The sequence below is a fragment of the Osmerus eperlanus genome, chromosome 24 (genome assembly GCF_963692335.1).
Source record: "Osmerus eperlanus chromosome 24, fOsmEpe2.1, whole genome shotgun sequence".
In the NCBI taxonomy this organism is placed as follows: Eukaryota; Metazoa; Chordata; class Actinopteri; order Osmeriformes; family Osmeridae; genus Osmerus; species Osmerus eperlanus.
In genome coordinates, this window is record NC_085041.1 from 4037079 (window position 1) to 4058071 (window position 20993).

General features: G+C 43.2%; 3 protein-coding genes across 11 annotated transcripts in view; 2 read left to right on the plus strand and 1 right to left on the minus strand.

Moving 5' to 3' along the window:
- Positions 1-42: 42 nt before the first annotated feature.
- Positions 43-14390, plus strand: pik3r2 (phosphoinositide-3-kinase, regulatory subunit 2 (beta)). Of its 5 annotated transcripts, none has more exons than XM_062450469.1 (17): positions 43-172; positions 2675-3374; positions 4905-4994; positions 5712-5786; positions 7276-7416; positions 8107-8308; positions 8585-8673; positions 8887-9016; positions 9188-9286; positions 9731-9911; positions 10102-10227; positions 10745-10887; positions 10984-11160; positions 11241-11312; positions 11523-11693; positions 11918-12765; positions 12817-14390. In XM_062450469.1, exons 2-16 carry the CDS (start codon positions 3050-3052, stop codon positions 12105-12107), a joined length of 2211 nt encoding a protein of 736 aa, XP_062306453.1. In that variant the 5' UTR covers positions 43-172; positions 2675-3049; the 3' UTR covers positions 12108-12765; positions 12817-14390. The 5 variants fall into 5 exon arrangements, with proteins under 5 accessions (XP_062306453.1, XP_062306456.1, XP_062306452.1 ...); XM_062450472.1 differs by having other exon boundaries at positions 51-172; positions 3099-3374; XM_062450468.1 differs by lacking the exon at positions 43-172 and adding an exon at positions 1170-1581 and having other exon boundaries at positions 3099-3374.
- Positions 14391-14587: 197 nt separating this feature from the next.
- On the plus strand, positions 14588-17963 carry ifi30b (IFI30 lysosomal thiol reductase b). Its single transcript, XM_062450327.1, has 7 exons — positions 14588-14818; positions 15410-15598; positions 15786-15857; positions 16040-16129; positions 16374-16526; positions 16754-16822; positions 16908-17963. Exons 1-7 carry the CDS (start codon positions 14678-14680, stop codon positions 16965-16967), a joined length of 774 nt encoding a protein of 257 aa, XP_062306311.1. The 5' UTR covers positions 14588-14677; the 3' UTR covers positions 16968-17963.
- A 147-nt stretch (positions 17964-18110) lies between these two features.
- The window catches only part of pde4cb (phosphodiesterase 4C, cAMP-specific b), a 47924-nt gene continuing 45041 nt past the window's right edge, over positions 18111-20993 (minus strand). For all 5 annotated transcript variants that reach the window (XM_062450322.1, XM_062450323.1, XM_062450325.1 and 2 more), the window contains one exon: positions 18111-20288. In XM_062450322.1, coding sequence (XP_062306306.1) covers positions 19509-20288 — 780 coding nt within the window. In that variant the 3' untranslated portion in view covers positions 18111-19508. The remainder of the gene's footprint in view (positions 20289-20993) is intronic.

Consider the following 20993-nt stretch of genomic DNA (forward strand, 5'->3'; position numbering starts at 1 on the left):
CCAGTTTTTTTTCCTGCCTCTGAAAGACCCCTCCCATAACGAGTCGACTGGTCTGGTTTGGCGATAAATCCAGTTTTAGGGAGGTGGAGGAAGGCAGCGAACTACAGACCAACAAGAAACTACGCCAAGTTTGTGTAAAAAAGATTTGATTACAAATAGCTACATTCCTACGGTGAGTTTTGTAAACGTAACTGAAATAGTTATTATATACTTGTGGTGCAGATAAAGATTCTTAAACACTTTTTGTTGCTTGCTCAACACCCCCAAGCGCAATTGAACTTGATCGCTAGCTCTGGAAGTCATGTAGGCTTGGGGAGTTTCAAATAGAGGACTCAATTTGGGGCACGGCATTGTGCATTTTACTGCGAACTTTGTGCAAATGAATATAAGGCGTATTGTTTAAAGTTAACAATTTCAACATTTTAACAGATTAATATGCCTGCTGCACCGACTGTCATGCAGTAACCTTGGATATGTCGACTTACAGCTAGCCTTTAGTATTTGCATCGAAAATGTCAGAAACGAGTTTTCTATATTTTTAACTAAGTTCTTAAACCTAAAATGTTATTGATTGTATGAATCAGGATGCTGAACCTTTGCCCATCTTGGCAAGCCTGTGTATGCAGACGTCAATTCCACGTGGCAAAGCACCTGTGTTCACTTGTCCAATAAGTTAGAACGGACGGATACATTATTATTCATACAGCGGTGAACGAAGATGATTTCACTTCCTCCAATCCTACTGTAGGCTATACATTTTATTTAAAAAAAATATATATATATATATAAATATATACGACAAAGTAACTTAATGTACCGCATAATGGACTATTGAAAGTGCTGTACAGATGGAACGCATTCTTTTTGCAGTTTTTTTCCGCCATGTAAGCCATTTATTATTTTGTGAAGTGCAATTTAATGATAAGGAGTTCGGGGGTCAGATGCCCACGCTGCCTAGATACATTTTCTAATATTAGAACATTTCCTTGATTTGTTAAAGCAAGGCTGGTGATTCCTGTGCACATGGGACCAGATTGTCCAATAGGATTCCAGGAGACCACTAAACCCCATCTTTCTCTATAGCAACAGTGACCTCCTTAATTTATTTATTTATGACAGGGGATTTTTCCTCGTCTTGGTCTTTCCCCTCTGTAAGAAGGTTTGTGTAAAGTGTGGAGAATTGATGACAAGCCATTCTTTGATGACGGGATCTGTATTTTTGATTCAAATACCTTTTTGCAAGCCTTCATGTATGTGTTTTTAGATATTCAGTATGTTTATGATACATTTGTTAAAACTTGCTTTGAAGGAGGGACACATGCCTTTCAGTTGGAAACTACATGCACGGTGGAATCATCCAGAAGGTTGTGTTTTTAAGATGAGGATGACCATGAGGAGAGGACCTTTTTAAATGGAGGGTTGGAGGGGTGTGGGCTAAAGGATGGCGTGAGCTTTAAGGCCTGTGGTTGGGTATGTCAGTGCCACGTGTCCATCCTGGCACCTTTTCGCTGTTCGTGGAGGTTGTTGAATTGCAGGCTTGCTGTGCAGTGCCAGGACAGTTTCCTGTTTGGTCAGAGACGGGTGAGTATTGCCCCATCGTTGGCGTACCATATTGACGTTTCTCCATTTCATCATAGTGATAGTCATAGGGATACTCGTGCCACTTGTTTTGTAACTGATAGGAACTGTGTGTACGCCTGTGTATTCTGTTTTGTGCTGCGTGGTGGAATGATGGAGGCGAACTGAAGGTAAAATGAGGTGTCCCATATTTCGGTGCCTGTGAGATAATCGAAAAGATGCTTCTAAACTGTGAACAGAGGAGGACCCTAAGTGGTTATTAGTGGGGTTGTGAAGGTGCAGACCTATCCGAAAATACTATACCATTTTCTATGAGCTGTGCATTCTCCTGGCCTACATTTGCTCTATTCTGTTATCTTCCCACATCTCTTATCCAGTATCCGGATCTGATATTATGGATGATTAGGCCTATTTCATCTAAATGGACCGTTATCTTTGATAAGACTGGACATTGAATTAGTACGTTCATGAATGCCTCACATTGTTAAAAGGTTCACAATTGGACTGATCTGTGCAATACATTGCTATTCGCCAAAATGATTCCTGGTTATCACATGCCTCAGCTGTGAAATTAGCTTCACATTAGATAAGGATCCATCATTATCTTAGGATTGAATCAAATCTTTGGCATCAGATCAGCGTTAACGTAGGTTAGGTTTCTTTAACATGGCATGGCTACCCAGTACTGTTTCCTACCAAGCAAAAATTGACATTAAAGATGCATTCCACTGTGTTGTATTCAATTGCAATAAGGTAGACAGATCTACGACAAGGGTTTGATTTTGAGTGATTTTAGTTATTACATTTACATTTAGTCATTTAGCAGATGCTCTTATCCAGAGCGACTTACAGTAAGTACAGGGACATTCCCCCCGAGGCTTGTAGGGTGAAGTGCCTTGCCCAAGGACACAACATAATTTGGCACGGCCAGGAATCGAACTGGCAACCTTCAGATTGCCCGATTCCCTAACCGCTCATCCATCTGACTCCCAGATGGCTTATCGTACTAGTCAATGACAAATTGCCTAGAACTCTTTATATTATGAAATCTGAGTGGGGAATAAAACCATCCCTGTTTTGTTTCTGTGTTTTGTAGATCTTTCCACAAGTTTACTTTAACGGATTTTGTGTGGCAACAAGGTGGTGACAGACACTGAAAGGAAACTGCAAACAACCAAACCAGGGCTGGAATCAGAATTCTGAACAGTTCTTTTGAAGAGAATGTTTCCAATGTTGTCTCTCTGCTCAATAGTCTGGCTAAATCGGGGATCTAAATTGAGGAAAGTGCTTTGCTTCTCAAACACAGGCCAGCTCTGACTTCAAAAAAACTTTTGCCATTCAGGCCAACCATGCCTCCTAGCTGATATTGCCCAAGTGTGTTCCACCATCTTCACAAACGCACTCTTGATACTCCGCGTCGTTCATCAACTCTGTCAGTGAGTCACCGGTCAACATCTACAGTCTGCACAACATGGCAGCTGAGGGCTTCCAATTCCGATCACTTTATCCTTACAACAAAGATCGTGAGGAGGACATTGACCTCCAACCAGGGGACATACTGACTGTCGCTGAAGCGTCCTTGGCCTCCCTGGGTCTGAAGGACGGGGACCATGAGCACCCGGAGCGTTTGGGCTGGATGGTGGGAGTCAACAAGCGCACCCAACAGATGGGAGACTTCCCAGGCACCTACGTTCAGTATGTGGGACCTGTGACCATGTCCTCGTCGTCCAGTCAGCCTCGGCAACAGAGACCCCTTCCAGCGACGCCCAGGCCTCAGCCTGTCCCGGCTCAGCAAGGTAAATCAAATCAAATTGTATTTGTATAGTAGTTTTGAAAAGAGTGTTGATGAAGGGATTGTGGACTGTGTTTACCAGAGTGTCCCATCCATTATGGAATATGGACATTGTGAGCGTTGTGGCCCTGTGAAGCAATCTTGTTTGGGTTCTTGTCTCTCCTGGTCCCGCTCCATGCATTCACACACCATCCTCCCTCTTTCAGTCAGTTTACTTCTCTTTGTTTGATTTTCGGCTGTCCTCCCTCCAGTCTTGGTGGTTGTAAAGCTACCCAAGCTCTCGAGGCACGCCATGCCTGGGGGACTGGTGAAGGCAGGTAGCTTGCGTTCTGCTGAAGTCGTACATTCCTCGGGGGTCACGTGACGCTGCCCCAATATTTGCCTTCCATTCATTCCCTCTGGAGAGGAGGTCAGTTCAGTTCCTACTCAGACCACAGGTCCGTTTGGAGGGATGGAAATGGGATGGTGGCCACTGCTGCCCATGTTGTGCCAAGCTGCTCACCTCAAATTCACTTCCTCCATGAACTGTCCTCCATCCTGTTTTTACCAAGACTCTCTAAACAATGTTTGCCAAAAAAAAAAGCAAAAAAAGTTTATTTTAGCTCAAACGTTTTAGGATTGACTTTCTCAAATGGGTCATTGATGTAGAGGGCGTTTATTAGCCGAGTAGTTAGAACAAAACATTTGCTCTAGATTAAAACCCATCAGAAACTTGGTAAGCATGTGTGTTTAGACAAAGCTAGACGCGACCGTGGCTCATTTTTATTATGTGTTGCACAATGTGTTGCATTTGTTGAAATAAACCTACCGTAACTTGCTTTCCTGCACAGTTGATACGACAGATAGACCCAGGTTGTTTCACGGAGGTGAAAAATGAAGGGAAGAAAAGGTTTAGGGGAGAGTGGTAAACTGTGCGGTGGAGGGAGACAGAAAGGGTGAGGGGAAGTGGAGAAAGCAGGAGCAGAGTTTCCATGTTTTAATGTGCGACGCGGAGAAGGAATGTGCTGACTGAGCACTTCGTGTGAACTCCAAAATTAATAATCGGACGCGGTTTAGCGCGGCTCTGCCAGGGAGGATCTCGGTGCCAAGCTCCAGCCTCCGCAGCTCCGCCTGAAAAGGGGAGCGTTGGCACTGTGCCACAGCAACGTTTTGCCTGTTCAGGGTTTTTTCTTAAACCCTTCATTGTGCTGCTCCGAGGCGCTAGCTAAACCTTCCTCACGCGAAGGGCTGTGGCAAAATGGGGCCTGCTGTTGAGAGGAGTGGAGGAGGGGGGGGGGGGGGGGGGGAAGAGAAACGGCAGAGGAGAATCGAGTGGAAAGTTTCAGTGTTTTTAAGCCGTTCGTTTTGGTTTCTGAGTGAGACAAGCTAAGGGAATTACTTGTGCGCTGCAAAGATGCATCCATCTGCGTGCTACTGCAACAGTAATTACTCATACCATGCAAAGTGTCAAATGTTCAACTGGGTTTTATCTTTTAGCTTATCTGACAAGATTGCAAAGACCATTTTTGAAACTATTTCTCATTATGCATTCCAGGGACTTCAGGTTGTGAACCAACCCTCATGTGCCCGACAGAAAATACACCCCCTGCTATGGGGAGGTTGGTAGAGGCCATTGACAGGAAAGGTAAGGCTTTTGTGGTGGTAAAGGGCAGTAGGCCTACAGACATGCATGAAAGCATTCCTGCTTATCTGCATTGGTCCATTCCATCAAGTTTAGAGCCATTGACAAGTACTCAGAGATATAGGTGGAGTCCCTCCCTCCTTCCCTCCCTCCCACGTTTCACAGTTCTGCTGAATACCAGTCAGTCAACCCTCCTCTCCTGGCTGTCTAGACTTGGCCCTTCAGACTTGACACTCCTAAGAGGAGCTGTTGGCCCCCCTGGTAGCATGTGGAAGACCAGGTCCACGTTCAAACACTGCATGGCAGCAGTCGGCGGTGGTGTCACCCAACTGTATTTTTAGCCCCAATTTCTGTGTTCTCCATGTTTCAGAATCAGAATCAGAATTCGGTTTATTCGCCATGTATGTTATACAAACACAGAATTTACTGTGGCAGGGAGGTGCAAAACACTAAACATATACAGATCTTAAATTAAGTAAAAGTACAAAAGTTTAACTATTTCTAAGAACTAAACAATCTAAGAATACAACAATTTAAATATAAAATAAAATATATATAAAAATAAGAATAATGAGCAGCGTGAATGGTCAACATAGTGCAGTCGGATACTGAGATAAAGTGGCTTTCTATGTGTTACCAACCCACTAGTCCAGGCATGCCAAGAGAGAAAATTACAATTTGAGGAGTTTTTTACGTGTGTGTTTGGTGTATGCACCTCAGGTTTGGAGAGTGCAACACTATGCAGCATGTCGGGCTCCTTGGCTGCAGGCAGTCACAGGCCTGACCTGAACGCTGGTAAGTCATTTTATGCTCACCATCTCTAGTGCAAGGAATGCTTTGTCTTTGATGCTGAAAATGTATTATGTATGTATGTTTGTGCATACATGCATTAGGATTTATATCCAATCCATGCAAAGCAAGCTTGTTACCTTGTGTGGTAGTCAGGGTTGAGGCATACATTTGACTCGCCACAACCATGCTTATGACTTGACTTCAGTGTTTTTGTGACCTGTGAAAGCATGTATCTGTCTCATCATTATTTGTTACAAAATACACAGGATAAACTAGGGCACTAAACATGGCAATTTTGAAGTCGTCTTTACCATACAAGTTTTCTCACTGAATTCTGCAACCATCAAAAAGATTTCTCAGCTATAGCCTATCCTATCAGTGGAGTGAAGATACAGCACATAACTCACAGGGTCCCCATGCTGCCCTTGTGATTCCCCCTCTGCTAGGATCCTCTGCATGCTCCATTTGTGCTCTGTTTCGACATGAGTGATAACACTGCCTTTGTTTGTGTACGGGGGAAAAATAGGCCACCCCTAGAGACTCAACTCAGCTGGGCTCACCCCCCTAAAGACAGTCTCTCTTATGTGGGCTGAATGGACTGTGCTCCTCATTGTCTAGTTTCTCTTTGACTCTCTGTCCTGAGAACAGCCTTTAGGAGTTTTGCACCAATGGAAAAAGCAATAAAGTGCTTTCATCTGGCCTATTCTGGGCATGGCCTGCTTCATGAGTATAAATGTAATGTACTGCTTGTCTTGCCTGGTGGATAAAGGGAGTACTTTGTTATTGAAGATGGTCATTCTACAGCTTTATCGGTACAGTATCATCACCTCGAAGGGCCATCGGGCTGAGGGAGACATAATTTAAAGCATGTTGTATCATGTGGTCCCACAGACCAGGTCAAAGGTCAAGCCTTTACATTGACACGCATACACACACACACACGCCCCAGACAGACACACAATCTCTCCTTGCTATTCTCGCACGCAAGCACACGCACGACAGACGCAGTCTCTCTCCTTTCGATGCTAGCCCGCATGTATACACGCACATGCGTGTGCACATCGTAAACATGCCCCAGACAGATTATCTCCTCTCTACGCTTGGATGCACACACACACACACAACCTCTCTACAAGTTTGCTCAGGGAACGAGCTTGGCCTGGCAAGCCTCTCCAGACAGCTGTTGTTTGCTGAGGTGTGACAGGGCTGTGAGCAGCTCCCAGCCCAGGCTGAGCTGCAGCGTTCGGGGAGCACTGGCAGTATTTCAGGAACTCAGACAGTGTCACCTGTCACAGAACTAGTCTGAACAGTGTCTGCCAGACGGCGTGTCTGAGAAGCGCGAGCAATGCCACATAACACACCCTGAATATCTAGCCCAGAGAAATAAGCACAGAGAGAGAGAGAGAGTGTGAGACACACACACACAGCAGAGTGCACAGGCTGGACTGGAGTTTACGAACAACCCTGGTGTATTTCACCGTTGCTTTTGCAGAGCTGTGGGAGCCTGAGATGGGCCAGTTTGAAGGCCAGGCGCTCTCCCAGGCCCTGGTGGGCTTCCTGCAGAACCTGCCCTCCCCTCTCCTCCCGGAGTCTGTGTATGCCATCCTGAAGACCATCATCCTGGAGGAAAAAGGTACCATTTTGTGAATGCATGCAAAGTCACTCAGGACCAAGCCCAAACAAAACCTGCAGATCTTTTTTTTACATTTTATGCGGTTATTCAAACTGAAAAACATGAGGAAATCTGCGGAATTCTGCTAACCTTCCTGTTCTTATGTCGGGGCGACCGAAGATGTTCCAAAAAAGTTTGACGCTGAATATGGTCGATTGAATGTTGACAGATTGTGTAAAAAACATATTGATCCATCCTCTTAAAGATCACCTGAAAACTCCCTGGTCCTGTCTATTGCTGTAATTTTGGTTGATAAATGTTTCCGTGTCAATTCTTCAGGGCTGAATCTCTGCATTTTTGGCTAACGTTTTAATATTGGCTACAGTAGCTAGTCTAATGTGAACGTTACTGTATCAGTTTCAGGGTTGTCAGACTTCCTTCGATTGCTATCACAGACCTACCTACACTGGTGGCAATGGGCTCTTTTTACATGTTAAATATTTCGAAAGAATAGAGACATAATATTAGTTGAGAATTATTTACATTTGGCCTCAGACCAATGCGTTTCATTTGAAAATCGGCGGGTTTTCGTCGGAATTCTGCGCCCGCATATTACGTTTGGGCCTGCTCAGGTCATACAGAGCGAGCTTTTTTGTATTTTTAAAAATATATGTGTGTTATGACACTAATCTCACAATTGTGGTTCCACAGAGCTGTCTGTAGAGGAGACGGACAAGCGCTTGGTGAAGGCCCTGGGGCCGCCCGCTGTTCCTCCCCAGAACCGTGTCACGCTGCAGTACCTCCTGAGACACCTGGAGAGGGTGGCCCAGAGCTCTGCTCACAGCGGCCTGGATCGCCACGCTCTGGGGCTCCTCTTCGGCCCCCTGCTCCTGCCCCACCAGCCTCCCTCAGGGTCAGTCCACCACCATCCTCCTTTTAAGAGCTCACCGTTCGTTCAAGGTTACAGAACTCGCCATAGGATCAGCCGAACGTTGATTTAAATTATTTTCCGGGCTAAACTGTAGAGACATTACATTATGAAACATTAATGCGATGGACTTTTTTGTGGTTGAGTTTCTCTTAGTGGAAATGTTTTCTTGCTGTAAAAAGATCACATTAGAAATACAAATTAACTATTATTTGACAGTAAAGTTTCCCAAATAATGAATCTGTATTGTTGGCCTGCCAGGTCAGAGAAGGATGGTCAGATATTTGCTCAGGTTTTGGAGAGACTGCTGTTAGTAAGGAGCTGGGAGCCGGAAGAACAGAAGCCTCCAGGTAAGGGCCTGGAGCACTGCAGCATGTTTTATGATGCACTACTGTACCATCCCCTCATCTCAACCTCTCCCTCCAGACATGCTACAGATATGTCATGCATTTACATAGCACTTTTTCTACCGCAACGATACACAAAGCGCTTTCCATTTTTATTTTTACGATATCTGAGGTACGAACCTCTGAGTTGATATTTTTTTTTTTTTGCTCTTTTAGCGCTTCCGCCCAAACCCTCCAAGAGCAGAGCTGTTGCACATTCGACTGCCATTGAAGATGGAGGGAAGCTAGCTAACGAGGAAGTGGGGTTGCTAGGGGATGCAGAATGGTACTGGGGGGACATCTCCAGGTAGAAACTTAACCCCTTACATTTTCCCTGTGATCATATATTGTACAATATTTACCTAATGATTAAAAACATCTCCACGTTTCTACGAAAGTGTGGTTGCATGTTCCACAAATGGAATTCGGATGTTATATTTTGAAGAGAAAAAACAATGGTATTTTTTGCTTTTTCCAGAGAGGAAGTAAATGAAAAGATGCGTGACTCACCCGACGGCACGTTCCTGGTCCGAGACGCCTCCAGCAAGGTGCAAGGAGAATACACTCTCACTCTGAGGTAAGAGAAATGAGAGCCGCCATCTTAACAAGCTGTGACAGGAACACCCAGAAGAGACGGTTGGGTTTTCTAGAGTTGAAAATTCAGTATTTTTCAAACTAGGACGTTCTGTCTCTTGACTAATGCTCTTGCATCATACGTCTCGAGGGATGTGCACACCAAGCAGTCAGGTCAGACTCGTTTCAGAAGCATGGAGTACTCATAAATGTCAGTCATTAGTTTTATTGTTGATCTACTCTCAAATTACAGAGCATGTTATTGAAGACAATGCGTTGAGAGGCATTTTCCGCATGGCTGTCAAAAAAAAAAAGAAAAAAGCATTATTGGCATGAAATAATTTGTAAATATTGCCAGAAACGTATTACCCAAGACTTTGTTTAGCGTCTGGGGTCTTTGCAGTAGCTTAGTCATCTCACCTTGCTCAATGTCCACGGCTTCTTCTAGGAAAGGAGGTAACAATAAGCTGATCAAGATCTTCCACCGAGGGGGCCAGTACGGCTTCTCTGAGCCGCTGGACTTTAGCTCAGTGGTGGAGCTGATCCAACACTACCACCACGAGTCCCTGGCCCAGTACAACCCCAAACTAGACACACGGCTCCTCTACCCCATATCTAAATACCAGCAGGTAGGCTGACGCAATCCTTCAACTATGGTGTTGTCATGGCACCTTGTGATAAAGTCACCCACAACAAAGTTTTTCCCACAACTTGGGTACTAATAAGAAACAATTTCACATGTAGGGATGCTTCCAGAACACTAGAATCTAGAAAGACTTCAGGTTGCTTGAGGTGTTTCGTTCCTTTTCTCCTCGCCAGGACCAGGTTGTGAAAGAGGACAGTGTCGACGCAGTAGGTGAACAGTTGAAGATCTACCATGACCAGTACCAGGAGAAGAGTAGAGAATATGATGCCCTCTACAAGGAATACACTCACACTTCTCAGGTAGCAACAGGGCCGGGCACGGACCTCCCAAGTCGATCCTATAATACTAGGGGAGTCAGATGGCTGAGCGGTGAGGGAGTTGGGCTAGTAATCTGAAGGTTGCCAGTTCGATTCCCGGCCGTGCAAAATGACATTGTGTCCTTGGGCAAGGCACTTCACCCTACTTGCCTCGGGGGGAATGTCCCTGTACTTACTGTAAGTCGCTCTGGATAAGAGCATCTGCTAAATGACTAAATGTAAATGTAATACTATAAGCAGTGTGTTGGCGAAGACACAGCAAAGTTGCTTAACAGGAGTACCGTTTGTTGCTGTGTGCATTTAATCTTTCACAATCACTAACCTCGAACACAGAAAGAAGTACACATATATCCAAGAAAGAAGTACAATATGCAATAGTATATAAACAAGAATAATAACATTTAAAAAAGGAACTTTAATTCAGTTCCCGTTTTCAGTCAAAATGTAATCTTTTGTTGTGGAAATGGCGTTTACCGTTTTGTGACCTCACGCTCTCCAGGAGCTGCAGATGAAACGGACCGCCATTGAGGCCTTCAACGAGACCATCAAGATTTTTGAAGAGCAATGCCAGACCCAGGAGCATTATAGCCAGGTGTACATCGACAAGTTCCATAGAGAGGGCAACGACAAAGAGGTTGAGAGGTATGCCAATTAATCTTTTTGATTTCGTCACCCAAGCAAATGCAGACGAGCAAAAGGACGATTTGAAACGTCCGGTGTTGTTTTTCAACCCTCTAGAATCCAAAGTAACGCAGACAAGTTGAAGTCACGTGTGGATGAGATCCACGACAGTAAGAGAAGGCTCGAGCAGGATCTGAAGAGACAGGCTTCGGACAACAGGGAGATCGACAAGAAGATGAACAGCCTCAAACCTGACCTCATGCAGCTCAGGAAGATCCGAGACCAGTACCTGGTGTAAGCAAGCACGCAAAACACACGAAACACCACAGGCCCACTGGTTTTCCAAACTAATCTTCTGCTGTCTGTGTTTTTAGATGGCTCACCCAAAAGGGCACCAGGCAGAAGCAGATTAACGAGTGGCTGGGGATCAGAAGTGAAGTGGAAGAGTGAGTACCGTCAACAGAGCTCCAACCTTACCTGAATCTAACGTTCGTTTAATACAAAGGAGAGGCAACGATTTGTCTGAGGATTCCCTGAGGCTGTGGTCTCCTCAGACCCACAGATCTCCTCTTCCACTCACACCAGTCTTACTTCTGTACCGTGTCTTGTCTCCTCCTCACACTAACCCCCCCACCCCCACCTCCCCCCTCCCCTAGCCCGTATTCCCTGGCCGATGAAGAGGAGGTTGCCCACGAAGACGAGTGCACCTGGTACGTGGGCGACATCAAGCGCGGCCAGGCGGAAGACCTGCTGAGGGGCCGGTGTGACGGCACCTTCCTCATCCGAGGCAGCCAGACGCAGAAGGGATCGTTCGCCTGCTCTGTGGTGTGAGTGTCGCCACGGGAACCATTTTGATTTTTGTGATTCCTTTTTTGTTGACGAATCGATTTGAGAGATGTAGATTTGTGTATTGCCTGAAGTGTAAATTAGTGGGATTTTGAAATTGATTGATAAAATGTTATTTTTAAACTTGGTAAATAACAAGGGAAAGGCCTAACTTGATGTTGAATAGCTCTTGACTTGAGTGTATTACTGTTTAACTCCCATGCAGAGTGGATGGGGACATCAAGCACTGTGTGATTTTCAAGACCTCGAAAGGCTATGGCTTCGCTGAGCCCTACAACTTGTACTCCTCGCTGAGAGACCTGGTCCTGCACTACAGACAGACCTCCCTGGTCCAGCACAACGACCAGCTGAACGTGACCCTGGCCTGGCCAGTCCTCAGCCAGCAACCCAGATGAATCTGAATTGGTGTGAAGCCATGGCGACAGGCGACCGCGAGGCAACCCTTACTTGCTGGAACCGGAACTGCAACGCTTTTGCTGGGTCATAGGAGGATCTCAAGATGCAACCTGCTAGTGCATGATTTCAACCTGGACTGGATGAGTGGGTTGTTACCCTTTTGACTGTAAGTGGTTCAGTTTTCCCTCATCTTGCCATAACTCTACAGTGTTGGAGCCCAAGTATAGTAACTGATGTAGACATAAATAACTAAATGACACCCCTAATATGAGCCACAACTATAAGATCAGGGATCTTGATAATTTCATTGAAGTTGGTAAACTTTGAAGGCTCTGGGCATGGCCATTTTCTTTGTAGGTTGTTAACACAAGTGCCTTTTTCATCCTATCCAGTCACTTCAATTGTCTTTCCCCCTCCCTAATGAGATCAACAGAAAGCTGGCTCGTTCAGCACCTCGAGTCCTCTCCTCTATAACACAGGGCTGCGGGAGAACTATATAGTCGTGGTACAGTAGCACAGGCCCGCAGCACTGTGTGCACAATTTGGATGGAGGGGGTCCTGTTGTCTCTTAGATTGCCTTAGTGTGTGTTTGAATGATTGATAGATCACGTTCCCCATAACAAATGTATTCTTCTACATTTTGTAGCTGTGTGGATCGTGAGATAAGATGGCGTAGCCCAAGGCAGGAATATTATTGGATAAGCCTAGTTTACACACAGTGTAGTTTATTACACCATTTTGTCTCTGGGTTATGTGTGTGTGTGTGTGTGTGTGTTGGTTAATGGATGCATTATACTATAAGTATACTTGAAATCAACACTTGACAAACTGTGTAGTCGTGAACATGGAGCAGTTGATGAAGATGATGATCCTATACAGAGCTTTTTCAAGGCAGTGAAGAAATTCAAGCTGAAATCAATATTTCTTCTTCTGTTTTCGAGTAGCTAGAAATGCATTGTCTAATACAGAGGAGGACATGTTTCAATATGAAAAGAACATTTTGCTTGTCGAAAACCAATAGCACATGCACAGAATGTATCTCCCTTCATTGGAAGATACTATATGCTATTTTCATGTGAAGCTTTTTGGTTCAGGAGATGGAGATTTTGTTACATTGATGCAGATGTCAGTATAAAGCGTTTTGGCAGTGATGTATTTTCCTAACACGCATGGTTTGATGAAATTTTGCTAAAATTCAAAACTGTTAAAATGTGGGAATATTATGCATCCTGTTAGGTAGCAGAAGTGTCTACTTCGAGTTACACTATAATACTATTTACTGTGTTGAGGCTAGTCCAGATTTGACTAGACTTCAGATTTGAATAGTCTGACTATGCGCCTTGATACAGTGTATATGAAAGTACTGTAAAAAAGAAAGGCACATCTACTGTACATGCAGTGTAAGACAGTGACCAAAGTTTAGACAGTCTTAGACCAGAAAGCAGAGTAGATGAAAATGGTGACGTTTTCAAATATTTTATGGTCTTTCTGTGGCTTGGACCTATATCTGAGATAAAAAATCTGATAATCTGTATGATTATGCTGTGGAAATATTTTTTCTGTTTTAGAGTGTGTGTGTGAGTGGTTAATAGTGACATTTTATAGGTTCCTGTATTCACAGAAATAAGCTAGTGACTGTATAACAGTGTGGTGCTAGATTTGGTATGAAACACATCTATGATCAGACTTGCCACAGTAACACAACAAATTATGATGATGATAATAAGAGGTGGCAGAGATCCTGTATGAAATTAGATTTTATAAAAGGCTGTTTTAACTTCTATGTTCATTTTTTGTTGTCTGTTTATAACCCAAATACCTTGAATACATTTGTTCCCTTACGTTTTTAGATTTGGTCTCTAAATAACCAAATCAAAAGAAAACAACAGTTTGATTACTTCAGTAAAAGTTACGTGAAATGAAACTTGTATTGTTTCATTAAGATTTTTTCTTTTTACTTGTTTGTAGGACTACTGTGTTAAGTTAGCTTTCTTGTTTGTGCAAACAAAAATACACAACTAGCAAATACAGCCATCTACATTATACAGTAAGAGTAACATTTTTGCAGACACTTAACAAATGTCTGCAAAATGTCCGCAAATAAGTCAAGATTCCCTTAAAAGTCTTTGAGATACTATTTTTCTGCTAGGTTTTGACATGCCCCTGGCTGTCTAGTACAACAGTCCACACATGGTGGTATGCAGTTCTTTGACTGATCTCTGCTGGAGAAGAGATGTAAATGTTGATTTCATTTTGCAGAAGAATAAATGTCATGGCAAAAAGGTTTGTCTGATTTTGTGTTGTCCTTGCAGACGTTTATCTCAATTATTATGTATACCGTTTATTGTAATTATTGAACTTAAGCGGGTACAATGTCTGAGTGAATTGTGAAGTGCACTTAGTAGCAAGCATTTCCTGGTTGAAGTAATTTGATAATTGCTGTATTAAAAGCGCTCAAGGAAGAGTCAAAGGTAGGAGGAGCATGTCTGCCAAGTCCGTTATTACAACTCTCGCCTGGTTCAGATTGACTGGTTCTGTCACAATAGTTTGCTAGTTTTAAAAAGCAAAGATGAAATTTGCTACAATTTTTGCCACAGTTGCAATCTGTACAACTTTCCACAAATGTAATGGAAAATCAAAGCCCAAGCCGTCTTGCAGTTATCCTCCGTCGCAATGGTGCCGGTCTTTGGAAATTGCAATAGAATGCAAGGTAAGTGTAATTCTGTCATTCAAATTAAAATGCAGTGATAAGAATGTACTTAATAAAGGTCCTGGGTATACAATCAACAGCCCTTGAAGTAAATAAATACATGTAAAGATCATGGGAACTATATCCAAGGCTAAACTTAAAATGTTTAAGATAAGCATGTAGGTTTATTTATGTTGTGGAGTAGAGCCCAAGGTGTCATTGTTTAACAAAAGACGAGTTCTAACTAACTTTTCATCCTATCCTAAAATAATACATTTCATATTGTGGGATTTGACACTGTGCACTGTGGGATTTACAAGACATCTACAAGCTCCAGTTCAGTTCCTCTTCAAAGACACTGTTGTCTACTTTAGAATAAGGATCATGCTTTTGAAATTAAGACACCAGAGGTCTTATATTTCCTGCAGGCATGTGATGAGAATTTCTTTCCAGTTGGCGGGGGAGGGAAACGGGTCAGATGGCTTGGCAGCAAATCTACAATCTATTGATTCAGTTTACCCCAATTACAACATTACTCTAATAACAAAATAACCAATATTCAGCTCTGGTTGCCTACAGACAAAGAAAAGACTCAACCTCCCCTCCTTTTAGGTTCAGAAGCAGTGTCTTGAGCTGAATGCCACCAAGCCCAACCTGGCCGTTCCTCCAGTAGAGGTGACCCTGTACTATGAGAGCTTGTGCCCAGGTTGCAGGACCTTCATCAGCCATCAGCTCTATCCTACCTGGACCATGCTCCAAGACATCATGGAGGTCAAGCTTGTCCCCTATGTCAACACAGAGGTGGGCCACGAGTTAAGGGAGAGCAATAATGTATTTCACTGGATTTGATGTCAATGTATAACATTTTCATTAGACACAGACAGCTGTTTAGCATTAGCTTTAGTATTTACAATAGATAAATATTTTAACTAAGTTGGAAGAGGAAGCCATCTTGTTCTCATGCTCGCAGTTTTGCTTTTGCCCATAGGGGATTCCAACAGGAAGTGCTCCTTTCACCTGTCAACATGGAGAGGCAGAGTGTGACAGCAACATGATTCAGGTGCTTATTCCCATATATTTGAGGTTGCAAAATGTGACCTCATATACAGTACATATAAAGTCCTTTGTAACATACAGTATAACCCACCCAGGTCCAGCAGGCTACATGTATCTACTTCCATAAAAAGTAGACAATACAATGCCAAAAGAAATGATTGATCCTTACATTTTCTCTCCATCTAGTCCTGTATTCTACATTTAGCTGGTCACTCTGCCTTTCCTGTCATTTACTGCATGGAGTCTTCTGCAGATGTTCTCAGAGCTGCCCAGCCTGTGAGTACCACAAGATAATATGCTCCGTTTATTATCCGTTTTAACGCGTAATTATTGAAAATATTTCATTTTTTACATTCGAGGTTGGTTGCCAGCCTGGGTTCCATCTTAGTGAAACTAAATGTGGCACTCAGAGTAGGCCTGGAATAACCAGGGACACGTCATGTGTCTAGTTTGTTAGTAGCGTTCAAAAGCATTTATCAAGGTGTTGTGATCAGTACCTTTTTGTTGACGTCTGAGCCAGTGTCTGCAACTGCACGACCCCTCAATGGCGTGGAACGACATCACATCCTGTGTGAAGGGAGAGCTGGGCCACAAGCTGATGTATGAGAACGCCTTGACGACCAGAGCCCTCAACCCTGCCCACACACACGTGCCTTGGGTCACATTCAATGGGGTAAAACAGCTGATTAGTGTTTGTGTATTCTGTATGGCTCTTCTAACACAAGCACTGTACATGTAGACATATTATTAGTGGCAAACCGCTACAGTCAGCATTTGAAGTCTTACATCAATTTAATAGTATTTCGAGGGAGTCAGGGATGGTCTGCATTTCCAGGCGCCATTTTAGCTATCAGGCACAGTGCAACAACAATGATATTTGGTTAACTTGTCAACCTGCAGGAATACACTGTTGAGTTACAGGACAAGGCGATGTCATCGCTTTTCAATCTGGTTTGCAACCTATACAAGGTGAGTAGATGAGGGGATTAATGACACTGCAATTTTTAAACAGTGATAAGTCAATACAAATTTACATTTTCTCTTGTTTCCAAAGGGAGGAAAACCACCCGCCTGCACTGGAGCGCTGAAGAAACTTGACCGAAGCTACTGCTGAAAGCAATATAATCTTGGCCTAGATTTACCAACAGACATTTGCTTGCTGGTTAAATGTGATACCTTTTTTTTAACACTTAATACATTTAAGGTACCTCAAATATATATTTTGATGACATTTTAAACATATTACTGCTAACTTTTTCATACTTAAAGATGTTTTTTTGTATATTAGACTAAGACAAGGTAAGAGAGAACCATATGTATACAAGAGGTTTAACTTTTTTTCATTTATTGGTATTTTGACAACAACCTGGATTCCAAAGACTTTTGGCTTAAAAGATAAAATCTAGGAAATTTAATGGACAAACATTGGAGTGTTAAATAGTTGTTTTGGAAGGTATTCTTGATTCTTTTTCTTCAGGCTCTTAAACATATAAGGCATTTTACAGTACTTGACATACACATAACTATTCAACTTGGCACAACATTGAGGAGAAAATAAACAGAACATTATGGCATATCTTTCATGTGTCTCTATTAAAGCAATATTATAGGTAAGGCAGGAACAAGCAAGCTGTTTCCTAATGTTGTCTTTAACACTGAATGGCACTGACTAATATTATATTTTACCCATGATGGCATTCCATCCTGTCCTATCTCCTATAACACTTAAGGCTTTGTAAAAGAGAGATGGAGTATTAATCTCATGTTCATGAGACCATGTGGTCTGTGTTGAAATCTGGGTTGGTTTTGCTGTACTTAATTTCCTGTTCGGAAGTTGTTTCGCCATGAAGCGTTTCACAGCTAAGAAAACAAAACATTTTCAATGTCTTCCTCCTTTTCCTATGTATAAGAAACAATATATGGTCTCTTTTTTGTTGTTGTGTCAGAACAGTTTTTCTGTTTCGTGGTTTCGACCCATCTTGGATTTATTAGGCTGGGGTTCCAAGTTTTGGATCGGGACCTAGAACTTGGTTTCTGGTCTTGACTCCATCTCTGCTTTGTAGTCAAAGTTAAATGCTAGCATGTAAGACATCACTACTAAAGAGTTAACATTCTTTTTAGTGTTCCAAGGCAATTTCCAAACTGTAAATTGGATGCTTCTGACTGTTGTAGTGATTTACATTTATTTGCGTTCTCCGATTTCAACAAGAGGTACTATGGTATTTTAGGTACATTTGAGATTGTCTGTTATCATTAAGCTACTTCTCTCTGTCACATACCCGCTCAAAGTAATAGATTGTATTTTTTTGACATTTCTCCAATAAATAGAGCAACTTAATCAGCACAATGCTAGAAACTGGTCTGGATATGTCAGTGTTCTGCTCATTGAGCTAATCATTACGTTGACTAAATTAAATCTAAATCAGATTTGCGCGGTGCAAAAGCACTTTTTTATGTGAAAGTTTGACCTTGATGTTTGTTTTTGTTGTTGAAAGAAGTGTTTTTTCCCTCCACAAACAAATCTATTAAAGGAACATTCAAGAATATCAATACAGAATGAATCGCTTGTAAAGTAACTGATTTGATCAAATCTGTTAATTATATTTGAATTTGCAACTTCTGCAACGTACCATCGAATTAAATACTAGCTTTAAGCTGACTGATGCTCACAATGATCATGGTATGGCTATAGCCCTTTTTAGACTAAAGCAAGGGATTGCCTATGAGATTGTAAAGTGCTAATATGGAGGCACCCTGATAAAAGTTTCAAAGCACACAGATACACAAGTATTGACATCTCCAACAACAAAAAATAACCATTGCAACTCAAATTAAAACGTGGGACATTAACATTATACATGATCACACAGACAAAAAAAAAAAACAATTGTAAAAGAGATGAGTGTAAGTGGTGTTTTCTAGATTCAAAACAACTTGCATTGGGTACCCCAGAACATAGACCACAGTGGGACAAGTTACATAAAAGGTTGTGAAATTGAGAACATTTCCAATTTCCAAATTTCTTATCGCCATAAAAAGTCCTACAAATTTACTGTTGCTGATAGATTATATTCTCCTTGAAAATTCAGTGTTGCATGAAGTTCAACAGAGGGCGCCAGAAACCATTAAATAATCTCAATGTTTCAGTCTCCCTTTGTCTCAGGGATGCTCAGAGCAGATTTACAAAACATAAAACACGCAGTTTAAGTGAGGGGTACCCAATATGTTTTTGCTACAAAATAATATTTTTTCTATTCATACCCTGAGGTTTAAAATCACAATTCTCTTGCTATTCAGGTACATACTGTATTTGGTAAAACCTATCATTCACATCATTCACAAGGGCTAACATACTAAGCATAATCATTTATGCTTCATTTAAAAAGTACATCATCTAAATTGTATGGTGCAAAATGTCCCAGGACCCTGTCATACTATCATCATCCTCCACTGTTCATGTCTGAAAATCTCACATCTCAAAATGTTGTTCTCAGTAGAATTCCATGTTTTTTTCAGTAGACCTTGGTAAGACTGGTTCTGTTGGTCTTCAGTCTAGTCAGTCAGATACAGCAGCCTGTGTCTAAGACACAACACAGACTCAAACTGCCCAAAGCAGGCCTTAATACAAAGGCCTAGTTGGCACTCATAAAAGAGGCTAAAACGATTCTTCTTGTTCTGCCAGATAAAAAAAAGAGGAGGAAAATCTCCCTTGTTTTCTTCCAGAGGGGTGTCTCCAGTGTAAAGGGACTGTGGTTACTACAGGCTTATTAAAAAGGACCGTCCTGCCTCTGCTCCTATTGGCACAGACCTCCATGAGAGGCAGCTTGTTAAAGGCAGGCGTGGTGCAGGGCGGGGCCGTGGTGTGTGTTACGTGCCCAGACGCAGGTACGCCACGCCGCTCCCGTCCTGGCTGAGCTCTCGATCTCTCTCGTCCCCGTCGTCCAACCCCGGCAGCGTTAACGTCCTGTGGTGACGGGGGCTCCTGACCGACATGGTGGCCAGACTGAGGTTTCGACCGGGGTGGGGGGAGGGGGGGGCGGGGGGAGGGGGGGCGGGGGCGGCCACCCCCCCCGAGGTCTGGAGGCAGAGACGGGGAGGTCCTGGAGTCCTCTCTCTCGCTCTCAGGCGGACTCTCCAGGTCTGAATCTTTGTCTTCCTCCTCCTCCTCCTCCTCCTCCTCCAAGGTGAGCTCAAACTGAAACTTGTCGCCTCCTGTGGAGGATCCGCTGGCCCCCGGCGCGCCCCCGGATCCCCCCTCCTGGTCCCTGTCCTCCGGGGTGGTGGGGGAGGGAGAGGGGGAGGGGCTGTGCGGGATCATGCTCTGGTACCACTCTCGGTTATCCTCCAGGGTGTCCAGGATATCCTGCGCGTCCGGGTGCACCAGGTCAGCCCAGGTCTCCCACAGAGGGTGCACGATGTAGTCAATGAAGCCCACCTGGGGAGGGACGAACGAGGAGATTGAACACAGCAGGGTTTGGAGAGGCGTTAGACATGACTGGGGAAGGGGGTCGTCGATTTACCCCTGTGCCTGACATGTCAGCATCCGTCACGCATTACAAGAACACGATTCCTTTCGTCGAGCAAATATTTGAAAGATATGTTTTTGTGTGCGAGAGACAGAAAGAGCTTTCACTAAGTAACCATCACTTTTTTTTGTGTGTGTGTGAGTGTTAGTGTGAGTTTGTGATTGTGTGATGGTAAACAGGATATTGGCATCCTCTTTTTACAAGGCAGGAGACAGGAGAGTAAGGAGTTACAGTTCATAATGTACAAATAATGGATTCCAAAGTCAAACCTCTTTCCATATTTATGCTTATTAAAATAAATGCTCAAATCAATACTTGGAATGTATGTCTTGGCTGAACTGCTGTTTCCCTCTTCTTTGAGAGAAAGCAAGAGAACGTAACAGTCAGGGGTGCGTTTCCCGAAAGCGTCGTAAGCCTAAGTTGATCGTAGAATCCATCGTAGGACGAATCTTAGTTTTACGGGCCGTTCCTAAAGACATCGTAGCTAAAGTGTCTCTTGAAAATTCGTAACTCTTGAAAGTGCATAGATTAGCCTACTCCTTACGAGCATGTTTGGGAAACGCACGTAAGAAATATCGATGGTTTCGTTTTTTGCTCGATCGTTGCTACGATCC